This window comes from Sminthopsis crassicaudata, chromosome 4 (genome assembly GCF_048593235.1).
Source record: "Sminthopsis crassicaudata isolate SCR6 chromosome 4, ASM4859323v1, whole genome shotgun sequence".
NCBI lineage: Eukaryota > Metazoa > Chordata > Mammalia > Dasyuromorphia > Dasyuridae > Sminthopsis > Sminthopsis crassicaudata.
This window is the reverse complement of record NC_133620.1, coordinates 104094401-104113674: the sequence shown is the minus strand read 5'-3', so window position 1 is coordinate 104113674 and position 19274 is coordinate 104094401. Positions and strand designations below refer to the sequence as shown.

Below are 19274 nucleotides of genomic sequence, written 5' to 3'. Positions count from 1 at the left end.
GGTCTTCTGACCAGGTGTTCACTCGGGAACCAACAAGTCAGGGCATCAGTTAGGGCATTATGGGAGTAGGTATAATAAAGGCTTTTAAGATTACACGTGGCTGTTCTTGAGTGCGCTACCGGTTATTAAGCTATAGATTCAAGAGATTGTGGCCAGAGACCTTAGAAGGCCTCAGAGGAGGCGAGCCGGGTAGAGCTCACACTGCAAAGGACAGTGGTCAAAGGTGCTCTGGTGGGTCTAGGACAGACTAGTAATTGTAACTGCCAGGAGAGCACGTTACACTATACTATCAAAGAAAGGCCCTAGAAGGTTCCAGAGTGCAGAATGCTGGGCCTGGAGTAAGGAAAACTGAGTTCAAATTCAGCTTCAGACACTTATTAGCTGTTTAATCTCGGGCAAGTCACTTAACCTCAATCTGTCTCAATTCCCTCAGTTGTGAAATGGGGATAAAATTAATCTTACTCCCTTACAGAGTTGTTTACAAAGTTGTTGTAAGAATTAAATTATATTTGTGAAACACTTAACACAATACCTGCCACATAGTAATAAATGTTTATCACCTTTCCCTTCTCTCTGTTCCTTCCCCCCACTTCCTCATTCTCTTCCAAACAAAAGCTAACTTTTGGAATGGAATGGAAACTATCAGAAAAATCTTCATTATTTACCCTTCATATAAGCCACTGAGGCTCAATATCTCTTTGCCCTCTCAAATGATATGTATACTATAGGTAAAAAATTATAGAATCTCAGAACCATAGGAGTTGCAGCTTTGCTAAAAGACTTTGAGAAATGTGTGATCCTATGCACCTCCTTCCACAATCCCCATCCCACCCCCCAAAAAATTACTGTGTGAACAAGGACTCAAAACTCACTTGTCATAGTGGTCAGGGTCAAGGGGCCGATAGGTGACTTTGTAGCACTCAATTCTCTTCAAGAAGTCCTCCATCACATTCTCCCTGTTCCTTTCTGGGTAGTCTGGGCTTGAGACTTTCACTTCCTAGAAGAACAAGACTAGTGGGATCCCAGTCACACCTAAGCTTTCTCCTGATATTCCCCCTCTCCTATCCTCTCTTCCCTTTACTTGCCTCTGCTAGTAAATCTAAGCCAATCTTGCTTTAAGCCCAATAATGCCCCTACTCTCAACCTATCTGTTAACAGGGATGAGAGCATTAACTAGGGAGAATCACATGATCACCACTAACTTGGGGACTGGCAGGAGTTTAACTTCCTGGGCCTCAGCAATTTTTGCCTTTTTTTGGAAAAGTATGGTGGGGGAAAAAGGGGGCAGTGGAACTTCAGGGAATCAAATCAATCTTCTCTTGCTCTACTAATAGTAAGAATAATGATTATTATTATTAATAATTACATAATTAATCATGACGATGATGACAATGGTGTCATATCTATGTGGCACTTTTAAAAGTCCAAAACAAAGCATCTGATAGATAAGATTCTATAGGACCCTCCCAACCACCTTGTAAAATAAATGCTACTCTCATCTCCACTTTACAGATAAGTAAAACTAAAGCTCACAGAGGGGAAGAAACTTTTAGAGTAACATAGCCCCTAAGTGTCTGAGATGGGATTTGAGCCATGGTCTTCCTTGAGTTCTCTATCCACTATGCTCTGCTTCCTGTATGTCCCAATAACAGGCGTCTCTTTACTCCACTGGGAATCAAGTTTATCATATACGTGAACCTATAGATTGGGATATAATAATTACCTGGCAGGTGGCATCCCTAAATTAGCTCCTTGCCAGAAATGCCAGAATCTGAGCCTCTAGACATGACTCATATCTGTGGGCCAGGATTTCAGACAGCGAAGATGAGATGCTTTGGCCCTCAGGCTCTGTCTCTTTCCAGCTCTGCATGCCAGTTTCCTCTTCTATGTTTCCCCTTTTTTCTACCCAGACTTGTCCTTGATTCCCAGGGGAAATTAGTAAGAAATAACACAATGACATTCCTCAAAACTGGAAACTAGAGAGCAGCGATTACTTGCAGTATTAAGTCTTGGTTTCTTCTCATTATTAACCAGAAAGGCTCTTTGACCCCTAAAGGATTCAATGTGGCCAAAGGAATGGGGTGCTTGTTACCCACCAGAATGTTGGCTGCAATCACATCAGGATCGTCACAGACAGATTCCACGAAGAAGACCTACGAAGGTAGAGCAGTGGTTAAGCAGTGTGAAAGGGACACTGTGTCCATTGAAGAGAATGGCCTTCAACAATGGTGTGTGTGTTTGTGTGTGTGTGTGTGTGGTCTCTGTTTATCTTTCTTTGTCTCTCTGTCTCTGTGTATATCTACCTTTGTTTCGGTTGTCTCTGTCTCTTATGTGTATGTATGTCTGTCTCTGTTTCTCTGTTTCTGTCTCTCTATGAATCTGTCTGTCACTGTCTCTCTGTCTCCTTGTTCTGTATCTCTTTGTCTCTGTCTCTGGAGACAGAGTATCTCTCTCTCTCTCTGGAGTCTTTCCCTCTGTATCTCTGTTTATCTTTCTCTGTCTCTTAATCTCTGTCTCTGTGTGTGTCTGTTTACCTCTGCATTTGTCTCTCTGTCTCTGTCTGTCTCTTTGTCTCTCTCCAGATTCCCAGGGTCTCAGGCACACAGGCCATGAGTCTGAGAAAGGATCTGAAACAAAAGCACTCAAGGATTGGGGACCAGACCCAAGGGAAAAATCCTAAACATTTAATTCCATTCATGATCACCTCCAGCCCCACCACCCTGGCATCAGGAGCCAAACCCAACCTTAAAGGCATTCTCCTTGGCAAAGTTCAAGATCAGGTCCCTTCTCTCCCGGGTAGTATTGGTAGCATCAAATACCTGGGAAAGAAAGCACATGGTGTAGATTGGAGGAGAAAAGGCATAATAGGGAAAGGGTCTACCTGTTACCTCAGTGGAAACTTGAGATGGAGTGAAGGGAGAAGGGAGATGAACTAGGTTGGTAAGAGGGTGGAAGATGATAGGCAAAACTTACCGCAATCTGACCACATTCATAAGTGAAATACGCCTTAACATCTTCTAGAGCTACCAAGGCACACTGTCTGCAAATGGAGAGAATGGGTGAGTCAGTTGTCCTGACAATAGGAAAATGGCAAATTTGGATCAGGGAGACGTACAACTTTGCTCATTCTGTTCCTCTCACCTTTCCTATATGTTCTGATTCATATTCATAGCTTCCCCTCCCACCCTGAGATCTTCTGAACCCTCCCCTTCTGATCAGAGTCTAAGACCTCTCTTTGGGGCCAGCTATCAAGAAGGCAGGAATGGTTAGACTTTAATGTCAGAGGCTTCGTTAGCTTTACTTCTTTATCCTCAAAGTCTCTGGGTGTCTAGCATTTCCTTTGGAAATCCCTAAGATCTGCCCTGCTCATTTCTCTCTGTGGCTCAATCCTTTGTGGGTAAGCCATGCCTATAGCCATATCTCATAGAGGAGACTTACTTTCGAATCTTCATGGCCTCTTCATTGTCATGCCGGAAGAAGTCGTAGGATTTATATGATTTGACTGCTTCACGTCGATATACCCCGAGATTAAAAACTGTGGGAAAAACTTCTACCCTTTAGCCCTTAAATATCACAGTACCTCTAATGTCAACAAGATTAGAAATGGGTTAGAAATCAGTCATTCATTATATGAGGCTAATCTACCCAAATTTTAAGATCAGGACTAGAAACACTGCCCTAACTTTAGCCTCCAATTCTGTCCTCCTAGAGTCTGTTCCAAGTCTGGGAACAGAGATGTTTTTCCCCCTTTACCATTATCCCATCCTTCAATTTGTTCAGAAAATAGTTTTAAATTTGCTGTGGAACAGGGAAGGATAACAAGATGCCAAACTTATGGAATACTGGTATTGCCTGCTATAGAAATTGGGGTACATGGAAGCTGAATTCCCAAGCCCAAGATACTGCTAAATCCCCTAATCAAAGGATCAAGAGTGCCCAAAAGCCCCATTTCTCCCTATTCGTCTTCCTTCCTAGGGTACTATCCCTACAGACTAAGCTGCACCTACCTTTGGTGGGTACCCCAATCCAGTTGAGGTATCGGGTGAGTTTCTTGGATACATAGGTCTTGCCCCTGGCTGGCAGGCCAATCATTACAATAAGTGTTGGGGAGTTCGTCATATAGGAGGCCCATGCTGTAAGAAGAGGGAAAGGGAATCCTAGTACTGAAAAATCATTAACTATTTTCCTCAATGCTCCTACCCTCTCATGATAAATAAAGACAAGACTGCCCATGAATTAAGGATCACAGAAAATCAGCCCAAGCTACCACAGAGAACCTAAAGAAGGCAATATAGTAAAATAACAAGAATGCTAGGTTTGATGCCCTAATCCTGGTTCTGTTTGGGCAAGAAGACAAAGTAGGTCAAGTATCCTGTAAGGAGTCAGGAAAACCTGAGCTCCAATCCAGCCCCAAACACTTCCTAACTGTGTGACCCTGGGCAAGTTACTTAAATATCTGTTTGCCTCAGTTTTCTCACTCATCAAATGGGGATAAAAAAAATAGCTTCTCCTTTCCAGGTAGTTGTGAGGATGCAGTGGTATGATAATTGTAAAGAGTTTAACACAGTGCTTAGTACATAGTAAGAGCGATATACATGTTAGTTCTTGTTGCTGTTATTAATTCTTGGTATGAATGATTCTGCTTAAATCATTTGGCCTTGTGTTTCAGTTTTCTCATCTGTATAATTTTAAACTACTTTGGTTTTCTCTTTGTATTATTAATGCTTTGCACAGAACTTATGCAGTAGATGCTTAATAAATGCTGAACTCAAAATGTTTTGTTGAAGCTGTGAAATAAGAGATTGGTCTATAAGGTCCCTTCTAGCTCTCAAGCCTATAAATTGGCCTCTGAAGTTAATAGCTCTGAGCCCCCAAGGGATCTAGGTTGTGGTAAAGTGTCTATTTTCTGTTTAGTATTGAGGATGACACATGACAGAGATGAAGGTAAGAAAAGGCACTGGGGCATCAATTGGGTCTGATTTAGTGGTGAAAATGAAGGCAAAACAGGACACTATGGAAGTACTCACAATTTTTATTAGTCACAACAATAATCCCTCCTGATTTTCAAAGGATTTGTAGACTTATTTTGTCATCATCTTAAGACTTTTTTGTCAAGAAATATTGGTTAATTATCAGATACTTTACTAACTGCAGAGATAGAGGTTTTTAACCTGGGGATAAATTTCAAGAAGTTCCACGAACTTAAAAACAATCAGTGATAAGTGATAACTATATTCAATGTGGTTGGTTTCTTTGTAATCCTGTTTTATTTTATGAATTTAAAAACATCTTGGAGGCAGGAGCCAAAATGATGAAATAAAGGCCCAGAGATTTACCTGAGTTCCTCTAAATTCTACTGCAAACAACTTTTAGGATGACATCTCAAAACCAATTCTGGAGTGCCAGAACTGACAAAAGGATAATTTTCCATCACAAAACAACTTAAGTTAGTAAGAAAAATCTGTCTCACTTGAGTAAGATTAAAGCTTAGTCCAGGGCAGGCCTTTCTGGTGATTGAATTGGTAGTAGCTTCCAGAACTCTCAACCCACAAATAGTAAAGGGATCAGACAACTGTCAGAGACCCTTTGCTGGCACCGAGTGTAGGTCTCTGTTGCATTGACCAGCTACAATTCTGTATTGCAGTATCAGGGTAAAAGGAGAGCATTACTGTACTGGACATTAGTTTCAGGGTGAAAAAGAGTATTTATGGTTGTTCAGAAACCAGAGCACAGGCCAAGAGAACAGTGATAACATCTCTCCTCAAATCAGACAAGTGTGGAAGAGCTGAAAACTCATAGACTCCCAGAACTAGCTTTGAAAACAGTAACACAAAAAATCTGAAGCTTGGAATAATGTCCCCTTAACCCTAGGAGCAGAGCCCAAACTTAAAAAGAAGTTAAAAGTCAAGAAATAGGTTAAAAAATAAACAAACAACAACAAAAAAGAACCTGACCTTAGAATTTTATTATAGTTACAGGGAAGATCAAAACACAAACTCAAAAGAAGACAATGAAATCAAAACAGCTACATCCAAAGCCTCAATGAAAAAATATAAATTTGTCTCAGGCCCCAAAAGAATTCCTGGAAGAGTTCAAAAGGAATTTTTTAAAAATAAAATAAGAGGTAGAGGAAAAAATGGGAAAAGAAATGGGAGAGATTCAAGAAAATCATGAAAAAAGAGTCAAAATCTTAGTGAGACAAAAAAAAACCTGAAGAAAATAGTTTAAGGAAATAGAATAGGCTAAATGGTATTAAGAAGCATACAACTCTATTTAAGGGAAGAACTCCTTAAAAAGCAAAATTGGCCACATGGAAAATGAGATACAAAATCTCACTGAAGAAAATAGTTTCTTAAAAATTAGTATTGGGTAACTGGAAGCTAGTGACTCCGTTGAGACATTAAGAATTACTAAAACAAAATCAAAAGTATGAAAAAAAGAGAGAGATCATGTGAAATATCTCATTGGAAAAACACCTGACCTGAAAAAGAGATCCATGAAAGATACTTTTAGAATCATCTGACTTTTTGAAAGCCATGATGAAAAAAAAAACAAAAAACGAGAGAGCCTAGACATCATATCTCAAGAAATTAACCAGGAAACCTACTCTGATATTGTAGAACCAGAAGTTGATAAAAACTAAAAGAATCCACTGATTGCCTCCTGAAAGAGATACCAAAATGAAAACTCACAGGAAGATTATATAAACCAAATTACAGTGCTTCCAGATCAAGAAGAAAATATTGATAGCAGCTAGAAAGAAACAATTTAAATATTGTGGCATCACAGACAGAGAAATACAAGATTTAGGAGCTTCTGCACTAAAGGCATGGAAGACTTGGAATATGATATTCTGCCTGGCAAGAGATTTAGGATTACTACCAAGAATCACCTACACAGCAAAAGTGAGTATAATCTTTCAGGAGAAGAAATGCATATATAATGAAAAAGAAGATTTTCAAGTCTTCCTGATGAAAAGATCGGAACTTAATGAGAAAATTTGATTTTCAAATGTAAAACTTGAGAGAAACATAAAAAGGTCAGCAGAAAAGAGAAATCATGAGGGATTCAATAAAGTAACTGTTTCCATTAATATATGGGAAGATGATACTTGTAACTCCTAAGAACTTTGTCATCATTAGAGCAATTACAGAGCACAAGTATACATTGACTGTGATGGAATGATACCTAAAAAATAAAATTAAGGGGTTACAAGGAGGGATGTACTGAGGGAAAGAGTTAGGGAAAAGTAGAATGGGGTAAATTATCTCACATAAAAGAGGTACAAAAGAACTTTTACTGTGGAGGAGAAAATGGTAATGAGGTGGCAGGACAGTGTTTGAACCTTATTCTCATAGGAATTAGCTCAAAGAGGGTATCAATCAGATATAGAAATCTATCTTGACTGACAGGGAAGAAGGAGTGGAAGAGAATAAGAAAAAAAAAGATGCCAATAGAAGGGAGGGGATTAAGGGACTAAAGTCAGGGGAAGCAAAAACTTTTGAGAAGGGCAAGGTAAAAGGATAAAAAGAGAAGGAGAAAATAAGATGGAGAAAAATATTTAGTAATCTTAACTGTGAAAAGAAATTTACAGCATGTTTTTATGACAAAGGCTTAATTTTTCAAATATATAGAGAACTAAATCAAATTTATAAAAATTTAAGCCATTGCCCAATTGATAAATGATCAAAGAATATGAACAGTTTTCAGAATAAATCAAATTATGTGTAGTCATATGAAAAATACTCTAAATTCCTATTCATTAGAGAAATGAAAATGAAAACAACTCTGAGGTACCACCTCATATCTATCAGATTGGATGGTATGAAAGAAAAGAAAAATGATGAATGTTGAAGATGATGTGGGAAAATTGGGACACTAAAGCATTATTAGCATAATTATGAACTGATCTAAACATTTTGGTGAATAATTTGGAACTGTGCCCAAAGGGTTATAAAATTATTCATATCCTTTGTTCCAGCAATACCATTACTAGATCTGTATCCCAAAGAGTTGGAAAAGAGAAAAAGGAATTATATGTATAAAACTATTTTAGAAGCTCTTTTTGTGATGGCAAAGAATTGAAAATTGACAGGAAGTCCAATAATTGGGGAATGAATAGTTAGACAAATTATGGTATATGATTATGATGGAATGCTATTGTGCTGTTTAAAAAAAATTGATGAACAGGATGCTTTCAGAAAAACCTGGAAAGACTTTCATAAACTGATGCAGAGTCCAAGACAATATGTACACAGTAACAGCAATATTGTAATGTTGTTCAATTGTGAATGATTTAACTATTCTTAGCAATCCAAAGTTCCAAGACAATTCCAAAGGACTTAGGATAAAAAATGTTATCCACCTCCAGAGAAAGAATTAATGGAATCTAATACAGATCAAAGCATATTTTTAAAAATTATCTTTATTTTTCTTTGTGGGTTTTTGGTTTGTTTTCTTTTTACAACATACTAATATAAATATGTGTTTTGTACTACTATAATGTAAAACCTATATCAAATTGCTTGCCTTCTCAATGGAGGAGAAAAGGAAAAAGAGAGAGAAATTTGGGATTCCAAATTTAAAAAATGTTTAAAATTGTTTTTACATGTAATTGGAAAAATATAATTTTTAAAAGGAAAAAAAATATCCTAAGGATAAACTTCATCAGAGTATCAAAACAAACAAACAAACAAACAAAAAAAACCTTTTTGCCTTAGGAATACAGAAACAAAAAGTCTGTTTTCAAGAGGCTTATTCTACTACAAAGAGAAATCATGTACAAAAATAAGAAAAGCAAAATATAAACAGAATAAATACAAAGTAATCATAATTATGCGGAAGAGGGTAGGGTAGTGGATAACAGCAATTTCTCCTCCTATCAAAATGATAGCAAAAGAAGGCCCAGAGGAGTAAAGAGCATTGTGCGCCTAGGATCTTGAGGGAAATCAAAAACAGAAGCAGGCAGGAACCTCTGTTCCTCCGATATTTAAACAAAAGACAATCTTTTTTGCTGCTTTCACTAGAAGTGGCCCCAGTCTCCTAAAGCATCTTCTGATAGTCTGTGCTGGACCAAAAACCAAAGCTAGAATCCTCTTCCAAGGGCTGATTTTATAAATTGCCTTAGTGTAGATACTCTGGCTAGTAAGGAGGGCAAAAGCTAAGGAAGAAGTGGAATTAGGAAGGGGTGGTTAGTAAGGAAAAGACCTTTGGTCTCATTCTTAGGAAGATTCCTCTCCCAGGAACTGAAGTGCTGCCTTCCTACCTACAACTGTGCTTCTCCTACAAATGTTTATTATTTTTCTAATCTATGTTTGAAGTGAGCCTGGAGAACTAAAACATAAATATTTTATTTTTTAAAGGGAAGGATATTAAATTAGATACTGTTTTAAATAATCAAACAGGAAGAATGATTTTTCCCTCTAAAAACCTTTTTTTTTCCTACACTAGATAGCAAATCTGTAAATAATATGTAACAAGAATAGAAAAAGCGTAGAATTAGGACCTGGACTCAAAATCAGACCCTACTATTTACTAGGTATGTGGCCTTAGGCAAATTGCTTCCCAACCTGGACTTCTTCATTTGTATCTTTATTATGTAATGAATACTTTCATTTGTAAAATTAGCAGTTTTTATATTCTGTGATCTCTAGGGTGACTGCCAGCTCTAAAATCCTTCCATCCTGAAGATTTGGAAAACTGATATAGTACAATTGCTGACACTGGATTGACAACATTTTTTCCTTTTTGTTGAAAAAATGAGAAAAGTATTTTGGAAAAGAGAGAAGCAGATGAAGTCTGAACAGATAGATATCTTGCATAAGTGAAAGGCATGGAAGCTGCTGGTAAGTCAGGTCCCAAGGAGTTTGTTGAGTCAAATCAAGTTAAATGACAGTCACAAAGCCAGTAAATGTCAGGAGTAGAATTTAAAACCAAGTCTTCCCCTCTTCGAAGCTCAGCACTGTGCCTACTACAACTTGCTACCTCTATTTCCCAACTAGAGAAATCACTGCCTGCTCTCACATAGTGATAAGGGAATGATGCCCCTCAAGGATAAATGCATGATGAAGGAAAAATGATTTTATTTCCTATCTCTTATTTTTTCCCCAATTCCTAACTTCTTTTGTCTAACTCCTATTTGGGATCTCCTGGCTATGGTAACCAATTTTCTATTCTCAGCAGAGCATGGCTGGTTCCCTGCTCAATGGTCCCAAACAGATGGCTATTCTCAGATTTAAGTGGCTAAACCCCTGAGTCTTCACTTTCTCCAGCTAAGGGGCTGTGAATATTCTCCAGTTCTCCACTGCTCAGCTCATTACCCAGGATACTTCTTTGTCCTAGACCAACTTCAGCCACACTTCATAGCCCATTAGGCACTTCCCCCAAAGGTCCTGTTCCCCTCTCCAGGGTCTTGAATCAACAGAGCTTGGGGGTTGCTCTGAAACTCTGGGGAACACAGCTGCTCAGTGTTTACCGAACCAAACTGAGCTTGCTAATGGCCGATGAAAACAGCACTTGCTCCCACCTAAAATTTGTCACTCAGGACTGACAGACTGCAGAAACAAACTATGTTTCCTTCCTCATCCATTCAGACAGTCACAGCTACAACTTAGAACACTTTGTCCTATCTCTAACACATTAAATTCCAAGGGCCTGCAGGCATCACATCAAATGATTCCAGTTCCCTCTTCATCCAATCTAATTCTTAACTAAAACGTCTAAAAACTGCAGAAAAATTCTCCCTCTTTCCTTCTTACCCCCATCAAAGAGGCTGTTGAAGCAGATTTCTCAACCTAAACATTGTTTCATAACTTCCCTAATGAGAAATAGGAGTAGAGCAACTTCTGTTTTATAAATGGGAAAACTGAGTCCCAGAGCTATTCTGTCAGGGAGAGAGTTCTGACTAGAATCCAAGTCTTGTCACTAGTCACTAAAGTACCCAACCTCTAATCAGAACTCCCACCAATAACCTGAAGACCCTTTCCCTAAGCAAGAGCCCAAATAATAATTGCACCTTGTTCTTGTTTGGGCCAAACTGAGCTATGTAAGGGGTTCTAGGAAAAAACTTAGGGAACCCCTCTTCTGAGCTCCCCAATATGAGAAAGAGTTCTGAGGATACAGTTCTGAGTTCTGAGGATACAGTTCTGAGTTCTGAGGATTCATCTTGCTGCCCTTAGGCCTTCTCACCCCTCTTCTCCCTGTCACCTTTCCAGAGTCCGAATTGACCTACACAGGGGTAATTAGGTAGCAAGGGGATAATAGATGAGCTATTAATAAACTGGCTGAGGGTGTGAACAAGAAAGAGTCATGGGACCCTTTTACAACATGCAGAGAAGTAGCAAGGAAAAGAAAAAGAGCCTGCAAATGCTCTCTCAGCTTAATTTTCGCCTTAAGACAATGGTTGACTCCGATTTCAACCCTGGGGGATGGGAACTCAAATATGAGGCAGTTGACACAAGACAGTTCACTGTACTTTAGGACAGTCCAGCAGCAGGTACTTTCATGGGAAGGGGGAGATTAAAAAAAAGTTAGGAAGAGGGAGGGGAAAGGTCAAGGGAGAGGAGCAAGGCCAGGAATAAGGAAGGACAGGTCTTTCTCTTCTTTTTAGAACTGAAAAATCTGAGGGAAGTTTCTCAAGGACACAAAATCAAATTTTCCAGGCAACTGTAATAGAGAAAGAAGGGCAGGGAAAGGGAAAGATTTGAGCAGGAAGATTAGCATAAAGAGGATACTACTTGGAGAAGAGAAAAAAAAAAAGGAAAGAAAGGAGAAAAATAGAAAGAATAAGAGAGAAGAAGGAAGGAAGGAAGGAAGGAAGGAAGGAAGGAAGGAAGGAAGGAAGGAAGGAAGGAAGGAAGGAAGGAAGGAAGGAAGGAAGGAAGGAAGGAAGGAAGGAAGGAAGGAAGGAAGGAAGGAAGGAAGGAAGGAAGGAAGGAAGGAAGGAAAAAAGAAGACTTTTCTTGGGAAAGCTAAAAGGTCCTCATGGTACCAGGATCAGAAAATCCCAACAAAAATTCAGTTTTCTTAGGAGTATGAGTGCATACTTCAACTTCTAGAAAGCCAATATACATTAATCAGACTTCACCTACTTGATTCTTTAAACTGATCCAAGAAATTATCTGGTCCAATGTCCCCATTTGACAGATAAAGAAACTGAAGCCCAAAGAAGGAAATCAGCAGCAACCTAAAGTCACTTAGAATGTTCTTTCCATGATGCACTTTTCTGTATCCCCCCAGATACCAGGCCCTCACTCCCAAATTCAACTTATTTGTATATATTGTCTTCCTTTATATAAAATAAAGTCCTGTTAAAGGGCAAAAACTTTCTTTTTTTTGTCTTGGCACAGTGCTTAACTAATAGATAAATGTTTATTGATTGCCTTCCACATACAGCTATAGGTCAGCAAACAGAAATGTCAAATATCAAAAGGTGATTGCCAAGGGAAACAAATCATTTGGCAAACTGAAATCCTATAGCATTCCTTTAAATAGTAAGTTCTAGAATATTTGCAATAAATTTACAAAAATTCATTTCCCACATAAAACCTTTTAGAAAGGTACCCACAGAAGTAGGATAGCATAATTTCTATAGGTGCATTTTATGCCACATGCCCAGCTTGATGTCCTGGCAAAGAGGAGTGAGTGGCCCTGAAGAGATGAGCCAACCTCAGCTGCTTTTGTTGCTATACAACTCTAAAGAGCTTCATGAGAGCTCAGGGAAGTGATATTATCATCATTAATCACGAGACCTTTATCAAAGGCATGATGTCAAGGTCGAGGCTCCAGAAACAGTTTTGAACATCAAACATCCCTCCCTCCCCCATGTCTAGCTCCTGCTTTTATCTGCTATTAATAACTAGTGGAGTGAGAAAGGAATGAGCTGGCATACTTCTGGGTAGTGAGAGGTGGAGTAATTCACAGGTAAGAGTTATCAGACTTTATCTGAGTTCCAGGGGGAATAGGGTTTCAGTCAAACATTGGCATGATGGACAGTGCTGAGAAACACACTGTGTGAAGACAGCCTTTGGGGATCAGCTATAAAAATTTTGAGGCCAATTAATGAAAGCAGACAGGGAGGGAAGGGGATAGAAAGAAGAAACAGAAATTCTGCTATGTTGCTTTCCCATACTTTCCATCCACCATCTGCATTTCCAACTTCTCAGACTTCAAAGTGCTTGATTCACTGGCTCCTCTGAAAGCCAGCAGTCAGTAAATATGCAATTAACAAGAGTTAAGCCTACAGACAGGTGAAACAAGGAAGCACCTTCATAGGATCATGGCCTTTAAGGTCAAGTTCAACCTGTTCATTTTAGAAATAAGGGCACGGAAGCACTAAGAGCTAGAGTGACTTGTCCATGATCACACAGCTAGTAAAACTTGAATCCAGGTCCAAATCCAGTGTCCTACTCACTGGAGGATCCCTGAGACTGGCTAAAATCAAGGGTGATCCCATAAAGATGTGGGTTTGGAACAAAGGATGCAAATAGAGTAAGGTACTTCCTTGTTACAATGTTTCCAGTAAGGGGGAAAAGAAGGGAGGGATTGTACCAAATTTTAGCCTAATAAATTTCCTCACCCTTTCTGGCTCATCCTCTTTAATGGGAACATATTGTTATTTGCTCAGATAAAATACTTCAGATAATTAACTTGCTAAGCGGGAAATAGTGATAAGTATTCCTTCCCCTTAACTCCATACCAGAAGAAGAGGGGAAGGATTGAAAGATACTCAGAAGATTATGGCCTACTTTGTGAATATGAGACCTGTCAACAGATGCCTCCCAATGTCAGTTTTTTCATCTGTAAAGTGAAGGCATTATGAGATGATCTCTAAGGGTCTGTTCAGGGTAGCTAGTAATAGAGTGGATATATTGCTGGGTCCACAGTCAGAAAGACAGAATTTAATTCTGGCTTCTTATATTTATGTAGCTATGTGACTCTGAGCAACTCACTTAACCTGATTTGTCTCAGTTTCCTCATCTGTAAAATAAGCTGGAGAAGGACACGGCAAAACACTTCAATATCTTTGCCAAGAAAACCCCATGGGATCATGAAGATATGACTGAAGTGACTCAACCACAAAAAAAATTGGTTCTTCCAACCTTAAATCCCACTCTCCCCCCCCTTTTTTGGAAGAGCTGTGATTTCTCTTATGTGTAGAATTCCCCATGTGGAAACATGGGCCTGGCACATAATAGGTATTTAATAAATATATGCTGATTGGAATGAATGATTCAGAACAGGATTTTGTAACTTCCATTGAAGTTTAATGACTTGCCCAGGTTCACACAGCTGGTTTAAGTCAAGGGCAAGATTTGATCCCAGTCTACCCACTATAGCTCATTGGCCTCTCCTAAGGATAATGGAAAATAAGGATAATAAGTATCATTGACATTTACATAACACCTTAAAAGTTTGCAAAGACTTTACACATGTTATCTCATTTAAGCCTCACAACACTGTGAGGTAAATACTACAGGTATTATCCCATTTTGCAGATGAGGAAACTGACTCAAAGGTAATAAGTCATGTGCCCATATTTATGTAGCCACTAAATCTCAGAGGTGGTTGATCCTATGAACCTATGACCTACCATTGCAGAAGGACCCCAGAGATAAACAGCCTCTTTGTTTCATAACCAGAAAATTCATCTATGAAAACTAGGAGGTATAGAAGACTTTAAGTCAGACAAGTTAAGTACTTATTATGAACCAAAGCATTGTGCTATGTTAGATATGAAAGAAAGGCAAAATTGATCCTTGAAATCAAGCTCAAATTCTAATAGAGAAGACATTTGATAGGTATATTCAAAATATATGCAGACTAGACAGAAGATACTTTCAGGGGATAGTATTACCAGATGGAAAGAAGAAAGGACTGAAAAGGCTTCTTGAAGAAGCTAGGATTTGAGCTAATTCTTGATGAAACCAGGAATTAAAAGACAATGGACAAACGGAAGGTATTAGGCAAGAGAGATGACTAACTAGGAGATGGTGTGTTTAAAAAATAGCAAATTGGTCAGAATTGGCTAGCTCATAGCATATGTACAAGTAACTAAAGTACAGAAAAAAAATGGGAAAAGTAGGAAGGGGCCAGGTTGTAAAGATTTAATTTAATGCCGGAGGATTTAATATTATCATGGATTTAACACGAGATTCCCTGGAGTTTACTTAGTAGGGGGACATAAACACATTTATCCTTTAGAAGATATTAGATTTCAGATTAGAAGATTTAGATTTTAGGAGCTAAAGATCAGTTGGAATGAAAAACTTGAGAGCCGTTAAGGCTATAGTAATAGCCCAAAAAGAGGGCTAATAAGAGCCCTAAGGTAGAGGCTATAAGAGTGAAAAATGGTGAAATATGTACATGAAAGATATAACAAAGGGTGAAATTGCAATTGAATAAACTTGTAGGATTAGAGTAAGAATAACACTAACTATTCATTATAAGCACATTTTCCTCCCCAAGTGGGGATCACTCATGGAAAGATAACTGGACTTGAATTTTGGGATCTAGCCAAACCCCAGCTCTGATATTTACTATGACTATGATTCTTAAGCTTTCTGATTCTTATTCTTATTATTTATTTATTTATTTTTGAAAAGGTTAATAAACTACCTGCCTTACAGGGCATTTCGAGGAGAAAGGATTGTCGACCAGAATGCCATTATTCCTCAATACTCACAGCACTTCTTCTCTGACTGCCTAAGATTAGTAGTAGTCTTGTTTTCATGACTGTTCTGTTCTGGGGTTGACACCGGATTCCCAGACATGGCAGTTCAGTGACTCGAAGCCCTGGGGAACTTCTGAGGAGAAAAGAAAGGAGCTAGATAAAGAAAGGGAAGGAGTAAGACACACCCCCTCTCCGCCCTCCTCGGCGCCCCCTTTCCTCCCCCCAATCTTACTCAAAAAGGAAAAACAAGAGCTCGGCAACTAACAAGTAAGAAATCCAAAGCATCAAATATAGCCTCACTGAATGGTCTTGATAAAACTGGAAGTGGGAAAGTCTCTGTGAGCAGGAAGCCGGTCCGTAAGAGGAAAAGAGAGGGTAACAGGAAGCCCAGACAGCTTCAACACGCTACTAGTCCCCCTGCGTCCCTAACATTACGTTCAACCCAAGCCTTTCACACCACCAATACTCCTTGGGCAAGGAATAATTTCTAGATTCTGAGTGTAAACTGAGGCCCACAGATAATTGGTCACTACCACCACCCAATACCACACAGCAAGACAAAGGTTGATCCTTCACCAGAAACGGGGTGTTGATTCCTGCTGACTGCAGACTCCTCCCTACCTGCTTCCCCCCACCCCCGCAACTAGACAGCCAGTCTTTAAGACGCTTTCACAGTCCCGGCACGGCCTTCAAGGCTCCCCTCCCTTTTTACACCCTCACGGACTTCCAGGGTTGCCGGCATCTAAATATTCCTCGCAACCTGCAACGCACCGGGACCAGGGCTATCAGATTTATTATCCTCCAGGTTTTTACCCTAATGCATAAACCTCCTCTTATTCCGCCTGATTCCAGGCCCATCCATCCTAGGCGCTGCGCAGCAACTCCTCACCTTGTGATACCACTCTAGGACCAGCTAGTACCTCGGGAACCCAACTGAACCGCGGGCAGGGGCTGGGCATGCAAATCACATTCAAATCAACTGCCTGCTTAGTCACGCCCACTTCGTGACCCCACCCCTTGCGCGCGCCTTCACCTGGAACCTACAGTTGGCCAATCTGAGTCCGCAGAGTCTCAGGGGGCTGGGCTTTAGCTGGAAATGATGACGCCAACGCTAGACAGGAGGAGGGGATGCGAAGAGGACGGATCATATGCCCTCAGGTTACCTAGCAGGGCGGAGGATTGGTTACCCCGTTGCCGGGCAACCCCGGGGCTGGAGCTAAAGAAAAAGGCAATGGTTCTTTTTTTTAAACCTCGCGAGAACACTAAACCAGCCCACTACTTAATGAAATAAATTAAACAGATGTCCTCTGAGGGTGTGGTCTGATATTAACTCTTTTATTCCTTGTCCCAGTGGAACTCAATCAAAAAAAAGTATCTACATGTTAAATTGCGGTTTGGGGAAGACGAGATCACATAAGCATAGGATGGGTCTTCATTTTACTAAGATGTCCTTGAAATGTTTCCTTCTTGTGCTGGAGTCTCGCATTTAAGAGAGTTTATGGCCGGTTCCCCTAGCATCCCAGAATCAAAGATCCCATGTGTCCCCTAAAATATCCAATTTTCTTGTTTGACTTTCTATCTTCTACCTTCTCCACTGACTTTTGCCAGGGGCAAGCTTGCACAAAAGACTAGCGATAAACCAATTGTAATTTTGAACAATAAGAACTCTGAATCCTTAGCTTTCAATTGGTATCTGGAAACTGGATAAAGTGTTTTAACCAGATAGGATCAAGATCTCAAAAACTGAGGAGAATGTAAAAGTGTTATCCATAATGCTAGGAAGTGGAGAGGCTTTCTCTCCAGGATATGTTTGTGAGCCTTAAGAAAACAGCTTATTGCTAGTATTGTAAATGTCATATATTTTGTAGACATAGTCACTATAATATACGGATACACCCAGAATCAAATAGTATTCATGATAGACTCACCTTTAATTCAGAGTTTTGCTGCTGTGGATCCCCTATAGGTCCACGGGAAGAACTGTGGACTTCAACTAAAGGGAGTTCTTAAAGCATTAGGTCTGGGTTTTTCCTTCCCTCACATTTCCTTTTGTAACATATTTATTTGTTTTGCCCTGTTTGCCCTCCCCCTACCGAGGAGGGCTATAATTTCACATTTTTCATATCTTTGGTGTCTGGTTCTTGCATCTAGTACATGTTTTTTTTGTTTTTTTTGTTTTAACTTTTTGAATGAAAATACCTACTAGTATATGTAGTAACTACAGGAAGCACTGAAAGCAGCAGTGGAAGCATTAGGCAACCTTACTGAGAATCCTGGCTCTGCGATTTACTATTTGTTAAATGCCTGCTGTTGCTCACAGATCTTTTGTTACTCTGCCTTTGCACTCTGCCCAATTCTTGAAACACATTCTCCACTCTCTCACCCTCTTGTAATTAGTTTCCTCAATTACTATATCTCACATGCCCTTCCTTGTTACTCCAATGCTATTGTCACCCACCCAGTTACTATGTATTTATTCTGTAATGACACAGTATTTCCTTATGAACATTCCTTATGAATATGTCTCCGCTCAACAGAACTGTCTCCCTCTTGGTTTTATGTTTCTAGCACCTAATCCAGAGCTTTCTATATATAGTAGGAACTTTAAAAATGCTTGTTGTTTGATTAAAATGCCAAGTATGTAATTAATCACATTGAACTGAAAGTCTGGGAGATTAGATTTTAAATTTTGCCTCTGATACTTAGTAACTGTATGGTTATAGACAAGTGATTTTATTTCTATAACCACAGTTTCTCACCTGTGAAATGGGACAGGCCGGATTTCAAATTACATAAATTATTATATAACATATACACATTGTAACAGACTATAAATATTATATTATTGTAATACGACAATGTTTTTTCTATAATGTGATGTTATAATAAATTATTACTTGATATATTTCATGGTCCAAGGAAATACTCAAACAGGTAGGCAATGTCTAGCATACATATACATAAACAGATATCAGAGATACCTTATTATGATATACACATATATATTCTATTATGTTATCATGTGTGTAATTGTATATTACAATATACAATATACTGAAATGTATGCTTTTGTTCTTTGCAAGTTGCACCTGGGCTTCCGGGACTGAAGCTGACTTCCCACGGGTTCCCTTTGGATGTGACAAGTTACCTCGTGTTGTTTACTCTTCTTTGAATTTAGGGAATCCTTTGGTCCACTTAGAGGGGATGAGTCAGTATTTGGGATACACAACAGTCTCTAATTAGGGATCCTCGGTCGTTCAGCCCTCCCTTTGTTCTCTGCCTTCAGATTCTTTTCGTTCCTGCTCGGTCAGTGTCCGGTGTGGTTATGGTCCATTTCTAACCTCTTAGTAAATGCGAAGGGCCATTCCAATCCATTAAGTGAGGTGTCCTCCGGCCGCCCCACCTAGGAGATCCTAATCTTTGCTGCAGGCTGACAGACCGGATGTCTTCGTGAGCCACGCTGACATCCAACAAGTGGAGCATCCTAGCATGCTGGAGGGTTTAGAAGCAAGAGCGTGGGAGAAAAAAGGGTGTTGCCCCTTTAAGACCGTCCTAGAGAGTTCTGACCAGGCCGGCGGAAGTCTCGCGAGGACATGCCCCTGTG

At 39.5% G+C, this 19274-nt stretch overlaps 1 protein-coding gene across 6 annotated transcripts in view; it reads right to left on the bottom strand.

Annotated features, from left to right (window-relative positions):
* PFKFB2 (6-phosphofructo-2-kinase/fructose-2,6-biphosphatase 2) overlaps window positions 1-19216 on the bottom strand; it is a 40383-nt gene extending 21167 nt beyond the window's left edge. For 2 of the 6 annotated variants that reach the window (XM_074309023.1, XM_074309026.1), the window contains exons 1-8: window positions 16560-16686; window positions 15683-15803; window positions 4008-4133; window positions 3439-3535; window positions 2974-3040; window positions 2745-2819; window positions 2097-2153; window positions 873-997 (exon numbers count right to left, since the gene is read on the bottom strand). In XM_074309023.1, the coding sequence (XP_074165124.1) occupies window positions 873-997; window positions 2097-2153; window positions 2745-2819; window positions 2974-3040; window positions 3439-3535; window positions 4008-4133; window positions 15683-15770 (635 nt within the window). In that variant the 5' untranslated portion in view covers window positions 15771-15803; window positions 16560-16686. Of the gene's footprint in view, window positions 1-872; window positions 998-2096; window positions 2154-2744; window positions 2820-2973; window positions 3041-3438; window positions 3536-4007; window positions 4134-15619; window positions 15804-16483; window positions 16687-18818 lie in introns of those variants that run through there. The other 4 variants (XM_074309020.1, XM_074309022.1, XM_074309024.1 and 1 more) reach the window with 4 other exon arrangements.
* Between the last annotated feature and the right edge of the window lie 58 nt (window positions 19217-19274).